The 16,932-nt window shown below is 42.2% G+C and overlaps 2 protein-coding genes across 4 annotated transcripts in view; one reads left to right on the top strand and one right to left on the bottom strand.

Moving 5' to 3' along the window:
* Window positions 1-14,589, top strand: part of DAG1 (dystroglycan 1) — a 68,884-nt gene extending 54,295 nt beyond the window's left edge. For all 3 annotated transcript variants that reach the window (XM_063121038.1, XM_063121039.1, XM_063121040.1), the window contains one exon: window positions 9,623-14,589. In XM_063121038.1, the coding sequence (XP_062977108.1) occupies window positions 9,623-12,007 (2,385 nt within the window). In that variant the 3' untranslated portion in view covers window positions 12,008-14,589. The remainder of the gene's footprint in view (window positions 1-9,622) is intronic.
* The window catches only part of AMT (aminomethyltransferase), a 200,878-nt gene that overhangs the window by 166 nt on the left and 183,780 nt on the right, over window positions 1-16,932 (bottom strand). The gene's annotated exons all lie outside the window — the stretch shown is intronic.

Consider the following 16,932-nt stretch of genomic DNA (forward strand, 5'->3'; position numbering starts at 1 on the left):
TAATCAGTAAAAGATACATTAGATCAGGGGTTCAGAGCCTCTGGCCCACAGGCCTAATCCAACCTGGAGTGCCTCCTTTTGGTTTCTCCCCTGGAGGAAGCTCTGCTCTTACCTCTGATGGGAAATATTGGCAGGGATGCTTATGATGAGTGGCAGGTAAGTGCTGCTTGAAGCCAGTTGTTCAGCCAGCATTGGAAGAACTGCCCATCCCAGCAGTGGTTGAGTCCCCCTGCCCGTGCTAACAGAGGCAAAATGTACAGGGGTGGGGCAATGACATTCCTATTATATAGTGTAGTGAGAATAGTTCATTTCACCAAGAAGGGAAATTGAGGGTTGATGTGGTTTGGCTAAGGTCCAGTGCACATGTCACTCTGGATACCTGAAAGCTGTAGTTTGCAAATCCAGACCCAGCCTCAGAGGTGACAGTCTCTCTTCTTCCCTACCCTGTGTCAATTTCCCCTTTCCCTTGCCCCCCTTGGTTTAGTGTAGTGTTGGGCAAATTCCAAAGAGCTTGCCCCAACAACATTTGTACCCCTCATGTGTCAAAGTTGAACACTCATCTATGAGCCCTCTCTTTGACCTTAGGCAAGCCATTGTCTCTTGGCCTCAACCCCTTTATAGGACTAGTGGTACTGACCTACTTCGAAAGCCCATTGAAAAGGCTATTGAAATAAGGTATGTGAGCACTTTAAATACTCTACAGTGCTATAAAAATGCTAAGTATTAAATCTGTGCAGTACCACCTGGAGACTTAAACTACATGCTTGCTTGTGAACCAGGCTTATCAAATCCATTTTCTTTTGCCTTTCCATCTAGCTTCCAGAATAATGATAGCCATTTATAATCTCTGCAGCACTGTGTGTCTTGAGTAGGAGATCCATACCATCTCAGCAAGGTTTAAAATGGCCATTAAAGAAATGTAACTCTACTAACTAAGAGTTCTACTAACTCTTCTTCATATGAGCTTCTGTACCTTCTGGGTTGACACTATAAGGGCACAGTCCTATACATATTTAGACATAAAAAAGTCCTACAACTCCCAGAATTCCCCAACCAGCATGCTGGCTGGGGAATGCTGGGAGCGGTAGGACTTTTTTTTACATCTAAACACTCATAGATAGTCCCCTAAGAGTCTTAAATGTGGTGTAATGCTCAAATATGGAGTATTGCTCAAACTGTCTTAACAGCTGCTGTGTTTGCTATTGTCCAATCCAGATGGAGATACTCTTGCTGAAGAATTTTTAAGGTGGAATAATTTGGACAGTTCTACGTGGCAACCTCTCCTTTTTCAAACTGCTGCATTGTTTCAATTACTGCAGTGGACAAGAGGAAAGCACATGGTTTTGCCCATTTCTGGGACTGGGATAACATTTATTCTACGAATACTTTAAAAAGATCCTTTAAATAGTTTTTAATTTTTAAATTGGGTATAAAGTAGTTATTAAAGAATTCTAAAAAAATAACCTGTTTTAAGACACAATGTGACTCTGAACGGAATACAAACATGTTAGAGCTGCCATTTATCTCTTAAAACTATATAAGCACCATCTATCAAAGGTCACTTTTCCATTTATACTAGCATCAGGGAGGAAAGTACCTGATGAATTTAAGCAGTACAAATGATGGCTTCATACAGGACCTAAAGCCATCATGCATACTAAGATCCAGGATATGCTATGATGTACATTACCAAGATAATCCACTGAGCCCATATGGATGATCTTACATTTGTATCTTATGCCCTTCAATTCCATCAGTTCTCACATTGGGCCTGTTCAGATGACACACTAAACCATGGTTAGGCTGTTCAACCCTTTTGCATCAAATGTTTAGTGAGCATGTTTAAACCATGGTTATGTAGCTACCATGATTAGGAATGGTTCACACAACATGCTAAGCCATAATGTTTCGCTCAAAAGGCTTAACCACCGTGGCTTAGCATGTTGTCTTACTGGGGTCATTATGAGTTTGTTTTTTTTACTTTACCAACCAAGCTGTATTTATTTTCCATCTCTTGGAGAAACATTGTGTTCCCTGGTAGCTCCCATCTCTTGCTTCTGGAAAATTTCAAAGACTTGTTTCATACTGATTGTTTTCATGTTTACTGCTTTGTTCAGTCCTGCTTTGTTTAGTGGGGCTTTCTTCCAAAGAAGTGTGTGTAGGATTGCAGTCTTACCCTTCAAGTAACTGATCTTGCTTATTTTCTTTGCATAAAGACCCAAACAAAAATCTGGCCTTTCACTCTAAGTAGAGACATTGATCTGGTTTGCACTTAACACTAAGCCACCATGAGTTATTCTAGGGTTATCCAAGGGTTGTTTAACTCCCACATAACCCATACCATCCAGGTTCACTTGACATGACAAGCCACAGCTTGCATATTTAAAATGACAGTTGGTGCACACCACAAAGACCCACAGTGACTGTATAGCCAAATGTTTTGGATTATTCTTCTGGATTATATTTCAGGGCCCTCCTAAGGTTCAGTTTAGTTGTGAACCACTATGAACAAAGCCAGACACTTAGGCTGTGTGTCTTCATGCTTCGAGAACAGCATAGGAATTACTTACAAAGGAATACCCCAGTCTACTGCTTGAAATAGCAAGCCAGGGGTGTCTGCCTTGAGCAGATTTGTTCATGCAGAAGTGCTGCTCTTTAAAGCAGCAAAACAAGGTGGTTTTATTTTTAAAAAATGTTTCTTAAGACCTAATCTTCTAAAAAAAAATTTGAGGGGGGTCTTTGCTCCTTGAGTACAGGAGATGCAAGATACAAATGTGTTAAATGAATTACAAATTTTAGAAAGAATGGTATTTATAGTGAGTCAAGGAATTTTCTTACCTTTTAAATAGCACACATCTTAAGGCATGCATGTTAACTTCAGGATATTACGTGTGTCCGCTTTGCAGAGAAGATGCACTTTTTCTCAAAAGGCTTAAGGAGATTTTGTCAACATGAATCTTTGCTGTGAAATAGACGACAACAACAACAACAACAATAATAGTTACCCGCCTCTCCCTCCAGGCCACCATATTCCTCTCCTCTGCCCCTCACCTCCATGACATGAAACAATGGAACTTCCTGAGATAATTAGTATGGCAGCCACAACCTGGAGATGTTGGGACCACGTATGAGAAATTAAACAGGTTTTTTTTCTTGTATTCCCTAGCATAGTGAAATTCTATTTATTCAATGTACTGAATGCTCATAAGGATTAGTATAATACAATGGTAGCAGCAAAAACATACTCCCCACCCCACCCCTCAATTGAAAATGTTTTCAGTATATTTCATGTAAAAAACTCTATCATATAATTTCAGGCTGCCCTGTTTTTACTTTAGTGTTTAACTCAAGCTATCCTCTTGGAGTAACAGCCCATACACTCTAATGTCACAAATAGGAAGAGTTTTTAGGGGTCAGAGAGAGGGATTTCCTTTGTTGAATATATATGAAGAAAGGTTTTAGTTGACGAATATTCGTGGATATTCATTAAGCAGCCTGTATACTGAATACTGTGTTGCTGTAGGATCTATTAGTGGAAAGCAGAGCAGATAGCTTTCTGCTGTGCGGTATTAAAGTCACATGTTTAGCCTTCATCAGAAACTGTTTCAAAACTTTAAGGTATTGATTGCAAAGGCGCCAATGTATTAACAGAGTCAAACTTCTGTCCCTTGTACGAGTACATGCTCCTTAATTGCTCCTAGATTCCCTTAATTATCTGTATATCAGATTCTATCATCAATCCTCACACACATTTTGGATGCTATTTTATTTATATCATGCATTTTTGCTAAGTATTTTTTGCCATCCTTCAGTTATATTAATTAAAATGTTAATAACCAACAACTGGTAATTAGATATCAAATAAAGAAGACGGTAGTTGGTAAACAATAGCAGTTTTGCCAATTTGCAAATGTATACACATATGGGAACTTTAAAAGAACAAAACCTGAAATAAAACACTTGACAGGCTGCCTAGGTGCGAGTCCTCCCTTGACACTGCCGGAGTTGTGATATTGAAGAAGTCTGACTGTCAACATCTGCCAGGGCTCTGCTTTCTGTGCATTGAAATGATCCTCCTGCTATTAACTAACTGCTATGATATCACAGAATATTCACAAATAAGTTAACTACTCCGGAGCAAAATTCCAGAATAAAGGACCTAAGAAAGCGCAACTTAGTTTGTCTTCAGGAGAGCACTTCACAACTTGTAGATACGCTATTGGTAAAGTCTACATTCAGAATAAATGTTTCTACCATTGTTTGCAGGCTTCCACTTGTACATACGTGGCTTCATCTTTATTTTTACCTTGACTACTGCTAGCCCATTACTCATCAAGAGAATTAAAAACAAATATGAGGGTCACAGTGATCAGTCTAAATTTGTTCAAATCCATTTTTACCTGTTGTAAATTATGCAATGTGTCCTGAGTACAGAATTTTCTCTTCATTGCAATATTATGTAATTGCTCCTTTTGTACAATATGTGCTGAACGTAGTTTTTTCCAATAGAATTTGCATCTTGCAATGTTTTACTTTGTAATTGATAAAATGTAAAAAAAAAGTCAGCCCTAGCTATTCTAAGACCTAAACAATACTTGCAATTTGGAAAATGACAGAAGATTCTCATAATTTAGCCACAGATTACATGTATCACTAGTTAACGTGACCCATCTAAGTTTAAGGCAGATACACCTACTGGGTAGCTATTATTGACATTAAATATTGCCCTGACAAAGAAAGGACCATGCAGCCTGAAATATGCTGGTATTGGAATATCTGTCATTTGGGAGTCATGTTTTCCGTTCTGTCGTTTTCCCCTTACTTCAGGTGTTGGTGGCATCACCCTTTGGAGGGTGGGTGTCAAAACATATGTGCATACTTGAAACGCATTCATCTTTGTTATGACTGCCTTGTAGAAACGCGTTGTTTAGGCAAGTCATGAAATATATATGAGCTCTACAGAGCTTCAGAGGAATGAAAATGTCCTTTTGAAAAGAGCTTAATCACAGCTGTGCACTAGACTGCAGCAAGCTCATTTGGACCTATACCTAGAAAGACCCAGTTTTCACTTATGTGCTGGGAATGCAATAAAATAAAAATTAAATATAAGCTGTTCCCATTCTCTTCTGATTGGTTATCAAAACTGTATCCAACCATCAATATTATTAGTTTTTAAAAGTTCATTTAATGTCAAAGGTGTACCAAATGCTGTACAGATCAGCCAGTTTTGCTGCCTGAAGTGGAGCTAGAGCCAACACTTAAAACCTTACTGCACCATTCAGACATTAGTTCTTGACTTCATCAATCCCCCACTCATGGTACCACTACAGGCAGATTGCTTCACCGTGCTACATCGCAGGGCCAGCCTTATTACTCTGACCAACTCAGTAAGCCTTTTCCGACCTGGTGCCATCCAAATGTTTTTGACTACACTTCTCAGCATTCCTGACCTTTGACTATGCTAGCTGGGGCTGATGGGAGTTGAAGTCCAAAATAGCTGGAGGGCACAAGGTTGGGGAAGCTGATGTAAAGCAACAGACAGGGCAAAGGTGAAGAAAAAGGGCGAGCACGTAAAAGAGTAACAAGAGTTGAGAGTAAAGCTGAGTTAACTAATAGTAGCACACAGTAGATTCAGCTAGAGCAAGTGGGGATCTCCCACAGGAGAAGATGGTAAAATTTGCAGAGTTGGGGGTGGGGGAGAGAGAGGTAGGATGAGAAGGAAGCCCGAGATGCTACCAGAATTGTATGCATTACAAGAAACATTACATCTGAAAGTAACTAAAAAATGCAGCAGGGAAGGATGACTTCTGTGGGACACTCTGTCTTTCGCCAGAGGTGCTGGAAATGCATCCAGCAGCCAGATACACTTAAGTCATGGTGCTTTCTTTTTTGGCTTTAATTGAATTTAATATTGTGCCGCTAAAGAAGACGTGGGTTATGGAGCTCAGTGTGGGATGAAGCCAAGTTTTCAGAGTTCAAGAGGGTCTTGTCCCTGCAGCATCTTTATAATCCATCCCATTGTGGAGTTTTGCTGCAGCATCTTGAACTCTTAAAGCACAATCCAGAGACAGGCATATGCACGTCCCATTGAAATCAGTGGGATTTAAGCACACCTCCTGTGCTTGGATCTTCTTGGATTCAGCTTTATGACTAATATCTAGCATACCGTTAGTTGCACAGTCTTTCATTCTATGATGTCTGTGAACTTTCACAAAAAATCATCCTCGAGAAGAATGCAGTTTATAATGCTCCGATCACCCAAATGAAACTGGGTATCCAAGTAAAGCGCAATGGGATTGCTAGATGTTCTCATTTTTTGTGTGGTTGAAATAAAGCTTTACAGTGTGGCTAAAGAAAGAACTTTCATGTTCCTCCTTGTATTCTGCATTTTCGAGAACTTGTATGCCGCCTTGGGAGGGCTTCTGCCCTGAAAGGAGGCCAAGCAATACTTTAAATAAAAATAAAATAAATAAAAATTGCAACTCACGCTGACCCATACTCTGAGGATTGTTAGTCTTAATTTTATACCAGTTAAACTACTTATCTAAGGCTTAAATCCAATGTCATACGATTGGATTTCTGCTTGCTTTCCTCCATATTGCGTACCACTGTGTGCCTTCTGATTCTGCTCTGTCCTTCAATCCTCCGAAGCAGATTTGGAGGGCTGCAGCGGGGAGGAGGCAACCATTCTGCCAATGGTTTCTGTTCCTCTGGCAGACAGTGAGGGTTGGATACAACCCTAAGCAACTGCCAAACAGATTTTACTAGAATGGTTTCAAAATCAAAAGGCCGGTGGTCTGTTGTGCAGGGATGGGGTTAAGCGGATGTGTCCGGTAACATACCTTCATCACATTTTAACCTGCTTAAAACCAAAAAGACCTCTGGAATGTGAGTGGACTTGAGCAGAGCTCTCTCGCAACTGTGTTTCAGTTCATGTGGCCAAGTGAAAATAGGAGATCAGCTGGTGATGTCACCACATTCCAGCTTGGTTCTTATTGATTTGATACTAGGTTAATATACTACTACTGTGCCTGTGATAGTTGATTTGTGCAAGGTGCTCTACATAAACGATGGTTGCAAATATTGTTTGAATATATCACTTTTGTGAGGGTTTCCTTCTGCAACCCACCCATCCCCGATCTATATTGGGGAGGGGGCAGTGCACCTTGGCATGCTTTCAGGCTGTCAGTTGCTCTAATAACAAATGTCTGTGGAGAAAGCAAAGTCCTCGTTACAAGAACTGATTGGCAAATATACAGATATGCAATCTGCTGGCTGACATTTCGGAGCACTGGGGCTTCTCACAGGACAAACAAAACTGTTCAGGAATCCATAGGAAATGATCTCTGGCCATGTCTCTCTCCCTTCCTTCCCATGCCCAAAACATACAGGACTACAATTAAATGCTATATAATTCGGGGCTCTGGCTGGAGAAAATGGAAGAAAGGAACAGGAATTGAAAAGGAGGAACTAGGTGCCGTGACCTCTAATCAGATCCTTCTTGACATATGGAAGTGCTATTTTTGCTTACATTAAGTTTCCACACTCTAAGTTAGGCCACAGTATTTTGAGTACATATTCGTATTAGTCATTGGCCTCTTTGAACTAACTATTGCCACATGTCATGTAAGATAGTTACTTCTAGGAAAGCATATAATCAAATGTTCTGTTTTGTTTTCCCAGGGATGTTTTAATATTATACCTTTGGTGCAACACTGGTTATATGCACCCCTGTCTGTTCTTTTTGATCTCTGATCCTGGCATTCTTGCACAGTATATAGCTTTCTGCTTGACTTGTAGAACTTTGTGTTCTTTGTTTATCTTCCCCTGCTGAAAATGGCTAGGCCTGTTGTAAAGTGGCTATGCAAAATCTGAGGACTCTATCTGCCCTGGAACACACTGGAAAAACTGAGTGCATGACTTGAAAAGACCAGTTTGGTCATTTTAAATTAATAGTTGAGCAGTTTCAGTGTTTTGTTTTGTTTTTATTAGCATAAATGGCAAGCAATAAATTTGCGAGCCCTTAAAAGATTGTTTTGGTGTGCTTTCTAAAGACAGTAGTTCAAGGGTTACATATTAGAAATATAGGACGCTTATACTGAATCTAACCATTTATCTATCTAACCCTTTGTCAACACTGGGCCGGTTCACACGATCAAACTAAGCCATTATGGCTTATTTAAATCGGCACATGTCATTACAACAGCCCATGGGTTATTGGAGGGTTGTTTCCCCTTCCAGCAAGCCATGCCATCTGGATTTGGACTGCGCCCTGGCAATGATTATGGAAATGGTGCCTGGCATGCTACACAATTTAAATAAGCCACTGTGGCATATTTTGATTATGTGAATCAGCCCAGTGTCAACAATACAGTGCTAGATAGACCAATGATTTGACTCACTGAGTCATTCAGACAATTTGCTAACCCACACTCAGTGGTTGAGTGCGGGTTGTTGTTGAAGTGTGGGTTAGCATGTTTTCTGAGCGTCCGCAGGCTGGCTTGTTAACCATGCAGTGTGACTTGTTAACTGCCCTAAACAACTCAACAGCAAGCCATGGGTTCTCGAGGTGGTTTGTTCGAGAAAATAAACCACACTGCATAACAAACCACCCTGGGGATGTTCAGACAATATGCTAACCCAAGGTTCAACCCCACAGTTCAACAACAACCGACACTCAAACACTGAGTGTGGGTTAGCATGTTGTTGCTAGTGCAGCTTTATATGAAAGCCATGGTGGCGTACACTGACTGGCGGCAGCTCTCCCAAGGTTTCAAGCAGGATCCCTTCCCAACCTTACCTGGAGGTGCCAGGGATTGAACCTGGGATCTTCTGCATGCAAGGCCGGTGCTCTTATCACAGCACCTACTTATTCTTTTGTTATTGGCATCTCAAGTATGCAGTACATCCCAAAAAGAAATTATTGGTCTCTATAGATGAGACAAAACTGGGAACTTACCGAAATTCCCTTGGAGTAGGGATGTTTTATTGAAATAGTGCTAGGATAGTGCTAGGATGCCAGAAAAGGCACACACCTTGTCTTGGCATAGGATTCCCAATCTTGTTATATTCTGTGCTACACAACCATAGGTCTATTCAGGCTATCTGATTACCCTCCTATCATGTTTTCCCTGCATGCCTACATATTTTCAGCTATGATAGTAGTGCAGCAAGAAAGCCAGGCAGTTGCCAAATTCCCCTAACCCTATTACTGCTACTGCACCAGGGTCCTTGCATTGCTAGAGGGCCAGGCACCCAGTGTTCCAAATAAATCTGTGAAAGTTACGGATCTACAAAAACTATTAGCCTGCCCCATGCACATACATGCCCATATTTTTATAATTTGTGGCTCATTAAAAAAGGGAAATAATCTCCCATTTCTCCCTAGTCATCTCATCGCAGGGAGCCAAGTGAATGCCTGTTTTAACTGATTAGCTTGCAGCGATCTTCAGTCTCTTTGTCCCATCAAGTTGAGCTCTTAGTATGCTGCTCAAGATTTACCTTTGACACCTGCTTGCTAGAGGGGTTCTTAAATGTCTGTTGCCTAAACTTTAAAGAACAGAATTATTATCTTACTGCTTTCTAAAGGATACCTATGACTTTTTTCTTTTCTCTTTAATAGATTGCCGAAGCTGGGAAAGAATCCTTGCCTTCTTGGTTGCATTGGGAACCAGAGAGTAGTACCTTGGAAGGTCTCCCACTTGATACAGATAAAGGCATTCATTATATCTCAGTGAATGCAATGCACCTGGTATCTAATGGAAGCTACGTGCCCCAAACCACCAATGTCTTTTCCATTGAGGTCCATCCTGAAGACCATAATGAACCACAGTCAGTACGGGTGGCTTCACAAGATGTGAATGAAGCAGCACCATTTGTGTGTACTGCAGAGGAACCAGTCACTATCTTGACTGTAATTTTGGATGCTGACTTAACAAAAATGACACCAAAGCAGAGGATTGAACTTTTGAACCGAATGAAAACCTTCTCGGAAGTGGAACTTTATAACATGAAATTAGTTCCTGTTGTAAATAATAGACTCTTTGACATGTCAGCATTTATGGCTGGACCAGGGAATGCAAAGAAGGTGGTGGAAAATGGAGCCTTACTATCATGGAAGCTGGGCTGTTCTTTGAGTCAAAATAGCGTCCCAAACATTAGCAATGTTGAATCTCCTGCTAAAGAAGGCACAATGTCTGCTCATCTTGGCTACCCTGTAGTTGGCTGGCACATTGCTAACAAAAAACCTAATGTTCCAAAGAGAATAAGGCGGCAGATCCATACTACACCAACACCTGTGACGGCTGTTGGACCTCCGACAACTGCCCTTCAAGAACCACCAATTAGAATTGTTCCAACGCCCACTTCCCCTGCCATTGCACCTCCCACCGAAACAACAGCTCCTCCAGTGAGAGAGCCTGTACCTTTGCCTAAGAAGCCCACAGTTACTATCAGAACAAGAGGCGCTATTGTTCAGACACCAACCCTTGGACCAATTCAGCCAACCAGAATGGTAGAAGCAACTTCTAGTACTCCTGGCCAGATTCGACCGACAGTGGTTGGGCCAGTAGAAGCTACTGCAGTAGTTACACCACCCACAACAAAGAAACCCAAAGGAACCACACCAAAACCATCCACACCATCAACCACTGATACAAGTACAACACGAAGACCAAGACCTACCAAAACTTCTCGACCTCCAAAGCCTCCTCGGACTACTAAACCAACCCTTGTTGAACAGAAAACAGTTTCACCACCAACTCGCATTCGCACCACTACAGTTGGACCTCCTCGTATACCCAATGATCCACCAAAGCTGAAAAACCACATCGACAGGGTAGATGCATGGGTGGGCACATACTTTGAACTCAAAATACCTTCAGATACTTTCTGTGACACGGAAGATACCACCACTGATAAACTGCAACTGACCATGAAACTAGAAAAGGAGAAGCCATTGGAAGAAAACTCTTGGGTGCTGTTCAATACCACTAGTCAGCTAATGTATGGACTACCAAATCAAACCCATGCAGGCAGGCATGAGTTTTTCATGCACGCCACAGACAAAGGTGGCCTTTCAGCTGTGGATGCTTTTGAAATATTTGTCCATGCTCTTCGAGATGATGAGGTGCCTCCAGTTAAATTTAAGGCCAAATTCCATGGTGATCATAATACAGTTGTCAATGACATTAATAAGAAAATTAGGTTGGTAAAGAATTTGGCTTTAGCCTTTGGAGAAAGAAACAGTAGTACTATTACCATCAAGAACATCACCAATGGCTCCATTGTAGTTGAGTGGACAAACAATACCCTACCTTTGGATCCATGCCCAAAAGAGAAGATTCGCACCCTGAGCAGAACAATTTCTAATGATTCTGGTGCTCCAAGTGCAGCTTTCCTTAATCACTTAGAGCCAGAGTTTAAGCCCGTCAGCATTTCTGTAGTGGGTGCTGGTAGCTGCAGGCACATTCAGTTTATTCCTAAGGTTAGAGATGGCCTCCCTGTAACTGCACCACCCACAGTTGTGCTTCCACGGGACCCAGAAAAGACAAGTGAAGATGATGTGTACCTGCACACAGTAATCCCTGCAGTCGTGGTCGCAGCCATTCTGCTTATTGCTGGAATTATTGCTATGATATGCTACCGCAAGAAGAGAAAAGGCAAACTCACCATAGAAGACCAAGCCACCTTTATCAAGAAGGGCGTACCAATCATCTTTGCAGATGAGCTTGATGACTCCAAGCCTCCCCCTTCCTCGAGCATGCCACTGATTCTACAGGAAGAGAAAGCTCCTCTCCCACCTCCTGAGTATCCAAATCAGAATATGCCAGAAACCACCCCACTCAACCAAGACACCATAGGAGAGTACACACCGCTCCGGGATGAAGACCCCAACGCTCCTCCCTATCAGCCTCCCCCTCCCTTCACGGCACCCATGGAGGGTAAGGGCTCCCGTCCGAAGAACATGACCCCATACAGGTCTCCACCTCCCTATGTCCCCCCTTAACGAACCAGAGGCGCTGGCGGAGATGGGGCCTATAGTTCCACACCAGTGTTGTCTGTAGGGATCAGTGGCCTGCAAGCCCGTTACCAACTAGAAAACCAACGTACAGAATCTCAAACATTGCCTGGTCCCAGCAGGCCCTCTCCGAATGCGTTTGCTACACCAGAGTGCTTGTGGAACGCTCGGGACACTGATTTTATTTTTGCCTAACAGCTTATGTTTTGTTTATTCATAGAGGGAAAAAAATCTTCTTGGCTCAAAAAGTATTTCTGACAGCAGGCGTCTCGAAGCATCTTGTGCAAAGGGAGACTGGCTGGACATGCAGGCAGCACTAGGGGTGGCACGCTGGGTCTCTGCTGTTTGCCTTTAAAACTAACTGTACTGTTTTTTCTATTCACGTGTGTCTAGCTACAGGGCGTAACATGAAACGTAGCCTAAAAATTAAATTCAGAGGAGTTTCTGAGGTCAACATTAAGTTTTTACATTTAATTGCTGTTATCTGAAATTGTATGTATAGATCTTGGGAAGGGGAGGGGAAAGGCTTTACTACAAATAAGCTCGAGGGGTGTTTCCAAGGCCCATCAGGCTGAGGGACCGTCTTTTTTTATCAAAGGAATCCTATTTTTTCACACATTATACAGTTCAGTCATCAGCTGGGGTCCTTTTTGCAAACTGTCGAGTGAGCCCTTGTTGCTCTAGCCTGCCGTTGCTGGACAGATGCCACAGGTTTCTTTAAGAATGGAGTTTTGAGAGCTCTTTACAATTACAAAAAAGCAGCGTTACACAGCCGCATTGCTGCCTTTTGGAAATGAGAGGCCCCACAGTGGTATCTGCAGGCTGCAAAAGTCATGGTGCTGCATTGAGATTTTTCTTCTGGAAGGCATACTCTGGCTTTTGAAACACTCCTGAGATATTTTGGTGAAGATGCAATATTTTTATGTAGTGTACTGCAGTTTCCTCACATCAGAATCCTCCCGGACCACCGTATTGGAACAGCCCCTCTTCCCCCGTTCCTTCTGGCTGTCCCAGCCCACCCCCACCGCTCTCCTCTGCGCGCACACAGACGCAAGAGTAGCTGTCTGGCGGCTGTCAAAAGAAATAGTTCATAGTAAAAATCAGTGAACGCTCAGCTCTAATTTTTTACTAAATTTTTGATACAGCCTCAAATTGTTTTATTAAAAAATAATTAAAAATGGTAACGCTGCCAGCAGTTTGTATGAGCTTAGCTTCTTAGTATCAATTCAATGGGACTGACTGCTTTGCTCATTTTGAATTTTTTTGTTTCCTTTTTGGTCTCTCATAGTCATTGTTTTAAATATTAGAGCCACGTCCAGATTTCTTGCCTTTTTTTTTTTTTTTAAGTGAACTTCCACGCAGTTCTCCTGGGAAGTTGGAGTGACCCTCAAGGTCAACTCCCATGCCTCTTTTTCTTTAGATAAAATAGTTTTACGCATGGATTTTTTTTTCTTGTCCATTTGAGACTATTTTTGGTACATTAGAGGGAGGAAAAACCCTTTGCAATAATGAGTCCATCCCCTCGCTGGGGGCTGGGCCGCCTCTGGCTGACTTTGCACACAAAGCAGACACTTTTAAGCCATATTGACTGTTTTGCAAAGTATGTTTGTGTGCTGACATGGCCAGTTAACACACTAGTGGATGAATGGCTAAAATGACCTTCACCTCTGAACTTGCTAGGGTGGCATTTCCCATCAAGCCTTTTTTTTAACTACTTGAACAGGATTTTGCCTATCAAAACCAATGTTAATTTGGCTATTGCCCCATATAGTTCTGCACTCTGCTACTGCCCCCTGAGGTGGGCAAGAGGAATATGTGTTGAAGTGAGGATGACTGTAAAGAATGCTTCCGGTTTTGCCTTTGTCTCGTTTGACAAGTATAGATTTGCCCTGCAAAGTCTCTTCCCCCACTCCCTCCCTCCCTCCCTCCCTCCCTCCCTCCCAGTGCTTGAAAGTTGGCGTGTGTCTGACATGAGGAGTGGCAGTGGATTCTACTTCTCACACAGGAGAGCTGGTTGAGGGGAGGGGGTTGAAGTGGCGCCACATAGGGCACGCTGCTTTTGAACAGATGCTAGAAATAGGTTAGAATCCCCCACCTCCGCCTAGCTACCAACCATGGCAGCACAGTGCCAAAAATCTATACTGGCAGGCCTGCATTTCAGATGTCTCCAAGTTATCAACACACAGAGCCTCCTAAGCCCAAATGCTGCAAGTTAGAAGGGCCTTCCAAACAGTGCCGTTGTCCCTAGCAACTGATACCACTTTATACTGGTCATGCGCAAGCGCAAACGGTTTCAGGCCTGGGCCTACCTGTCACCATAGAAACTGGAGGCGAAGGGGCAGTGAACGGAATAATAACAATGGCATTCTCATCAGCCGCCTTCCCCCAAAGCACCAGTGCTGTTTGTTTATGCCACTAGACACTGTAATGGTGGGAGAGAATCTTGTATTAAAAGTGTTCACCAACCACTGATGTGTTTTTATGTCCTTATATAATTATTTTAAAAATGTGTTTTCTGCATTCTGTAAAGAAACATATCAACTAAATAAACCAGTGTACTTTACTACAAATGCAGAGGCTAGTGAGCTCTTCCATTAGACTCCTCTGGGTTCCCAATACACAGTGCTCCCCACGACATAGGAAGCGCCTAAGAAAGAAGCTGTAGAAAATGCAGCAGGATAATCCAGGACTGATCTGTTGAGCAGGGACAGCTGCTCAGAAGGTACATTCTATTCTTCTTGGTAGTAGTATTCTAGGAGATGTGTTCAATGTGAGCTTAAAGATTTTGCAACTTTGGAGATGTGAGAAACAAAGCATGCGCAGCAATGCTATCTGCCTTAAATCCTCCCCAGTGAACAGGAGAAAATTTCTTTTTTTAAGTTGACGAAGAGTACAAAGCTTGCATTACTGCAAAGAATTTCATTAAAGTGTAGCACGAATAACATGGTGTTGCAACATCGGTCTTCGAAGACTTACGGTGCCATTCTCGTTACAGCTTAAAAACATCGGATAGGTTGTTTTGTTTATAATCTCTATATCCCTTGTCATACACAAAGTGCCTCAAAATCATTATTCCTCCTCATAACATCCCCATAAGGTAGGTCACTTGGCCCCCTTTTCACGGAGGGGAAGGGAGGCATGGTGACATAATTAAGCCTGAGCATGTATTTAAATACACATCCCTTTGGCTAGTGTTCATCACACTAGCTCCACAGTGAGAATCCTTATTCATTCAAGAACAACTATACCTGCGTAAAACAATATTGGCTGTTTGTTGCCTAAATTCTCATACTTTCAGTGGCTTTCTGCTTTCTCATGAGTAGAGGCTTCTCACTGCCTGTGACTAGCGACACGGCCTTAGTTGAGTTTTGGAAAATGCTGCATATGGGAGGGAATAGTGACCATTTTATATTAATATTTGTACGTAGTGCACGTTAAATGATCTCTCTTTTGATTCAAGGTTCTAAATTTCCCTATACCCAGACTGAAACTTCTTAGTCCCTTAATCCATTTCTTTAATATCTGAAATGCTGTTACACACTCTAAATCCTTGGGCTAGGCTATAAGTATGAATAATATGAGACCTTAATTGGGAGTAATCCTCCACAGTTTCAGGCCTATAGGAAAGTGGAGTTTCCCATGTATGCATAGTCAGCCATCATCTGTATGTTGCATATTTATCTGAAGGCTCAGGCTGCACTTCTGTACACACTTATTGAGGGAGAACGTCCAACGCAACATAGTGGGACTTATTTCTGAGTAAACAAGAATATGTTTGCACTGTATGGCTGCAGTCCTAATCTTGTTTATTAAGACATAAGTCCCCCTAGAAGAACCTTTCCTGATCTGGTACTTCCAGGTGTTTGGATTTACAACTCCCAGCATTCCTGACCAGAGGCCATGCTGACTGGAGTTGAAAATGCCAAACATCTGGAGAGCACCAGGTTTGGGGAGGCTGCCATAGAATGTAAATATGCATAGGCTGAATGGCTACAATTCTGTGCTGGTTTACAAGGAAGCAAATCCCAGCTAACTTGCTGGAATTTATTTCTGAGTAAACACGCATCAGAATGTAAGGTTACAATGTGCAATTCATGTATGCTGGAGTTATTCAATTCAAGTAAATGAGAATGATCTGGAGCAAATGGGCTGTTGATTGCACCCAAAGTGACTGATCCCACTGAAATCCATGGTTTTAGTTCTGTCGTTGTATGAGAGCCAAACCCCACATTATAATGAAAGCAAAATTGTTGCATGTTTGTTTCCCCCCTTTAAATAGCCCTGGGAGGAAATTAGGATCAGGACCATGGGATGGGTGCCAATGGCAACTTTCCTCCTGTGCCATTGTTGGGGGAGGGGGGTTTCATGACTTCCAGATCATGGTGTGGGGTGTGTGTTAGAACTCCCTGTGCACTGTGGTCCTGATCTCCCACCCCCACAACTGCTATTTAAAGTAGGAAAACAAGCATTCTTTGTGTTTAATGTAACATGTAGTTTGATCATGAGTGATACCTCAGGATCCCCACAGTTGGAAAATATCCAACCACAGTGGGACAAGTGATCAAGAGATAACCCCTGTGCTCAAAGAACCCACCCTAACCACTGAACCTTGCTGACCTGGAGAACCCGTAAGGCATTGAAATGATGTCATAGGGCACTCCTGCTAGAGAGATCGTATGAATGACCCCAGAAATTAACTAATTGTGGAGGTGTGTCTGTGCGATCGGCATTTAAATATCAGTCATTCAACTTACCACTTATAAAAAGATCATGCACATCACATGTTTCACTAACTCCTACTATTATTATTTTAAAAGGCACTAGTAGCATCTCAAGGCATCTTGTATAATGTACTCCATCTCCTTTGGGCCAAAATACTTGTCATATTTTGTATCATTTCTAAACCTGTGGCA

This window comes from Elgaria multicarinata, chromosome 3 (assembly GCF_023053635.1).
Source record: "Elgaria multicarinata webbii isolate HBS135686 ecotype San Diego chromosome 3, rElgMul1.1.pri, whole genome shotgun sequence".
NCBI lineage: Eukaryota > Metazoa > Chordata > Lepidosauria > Squamata > Anguidae > Elgaria > Elgaria multicarinata.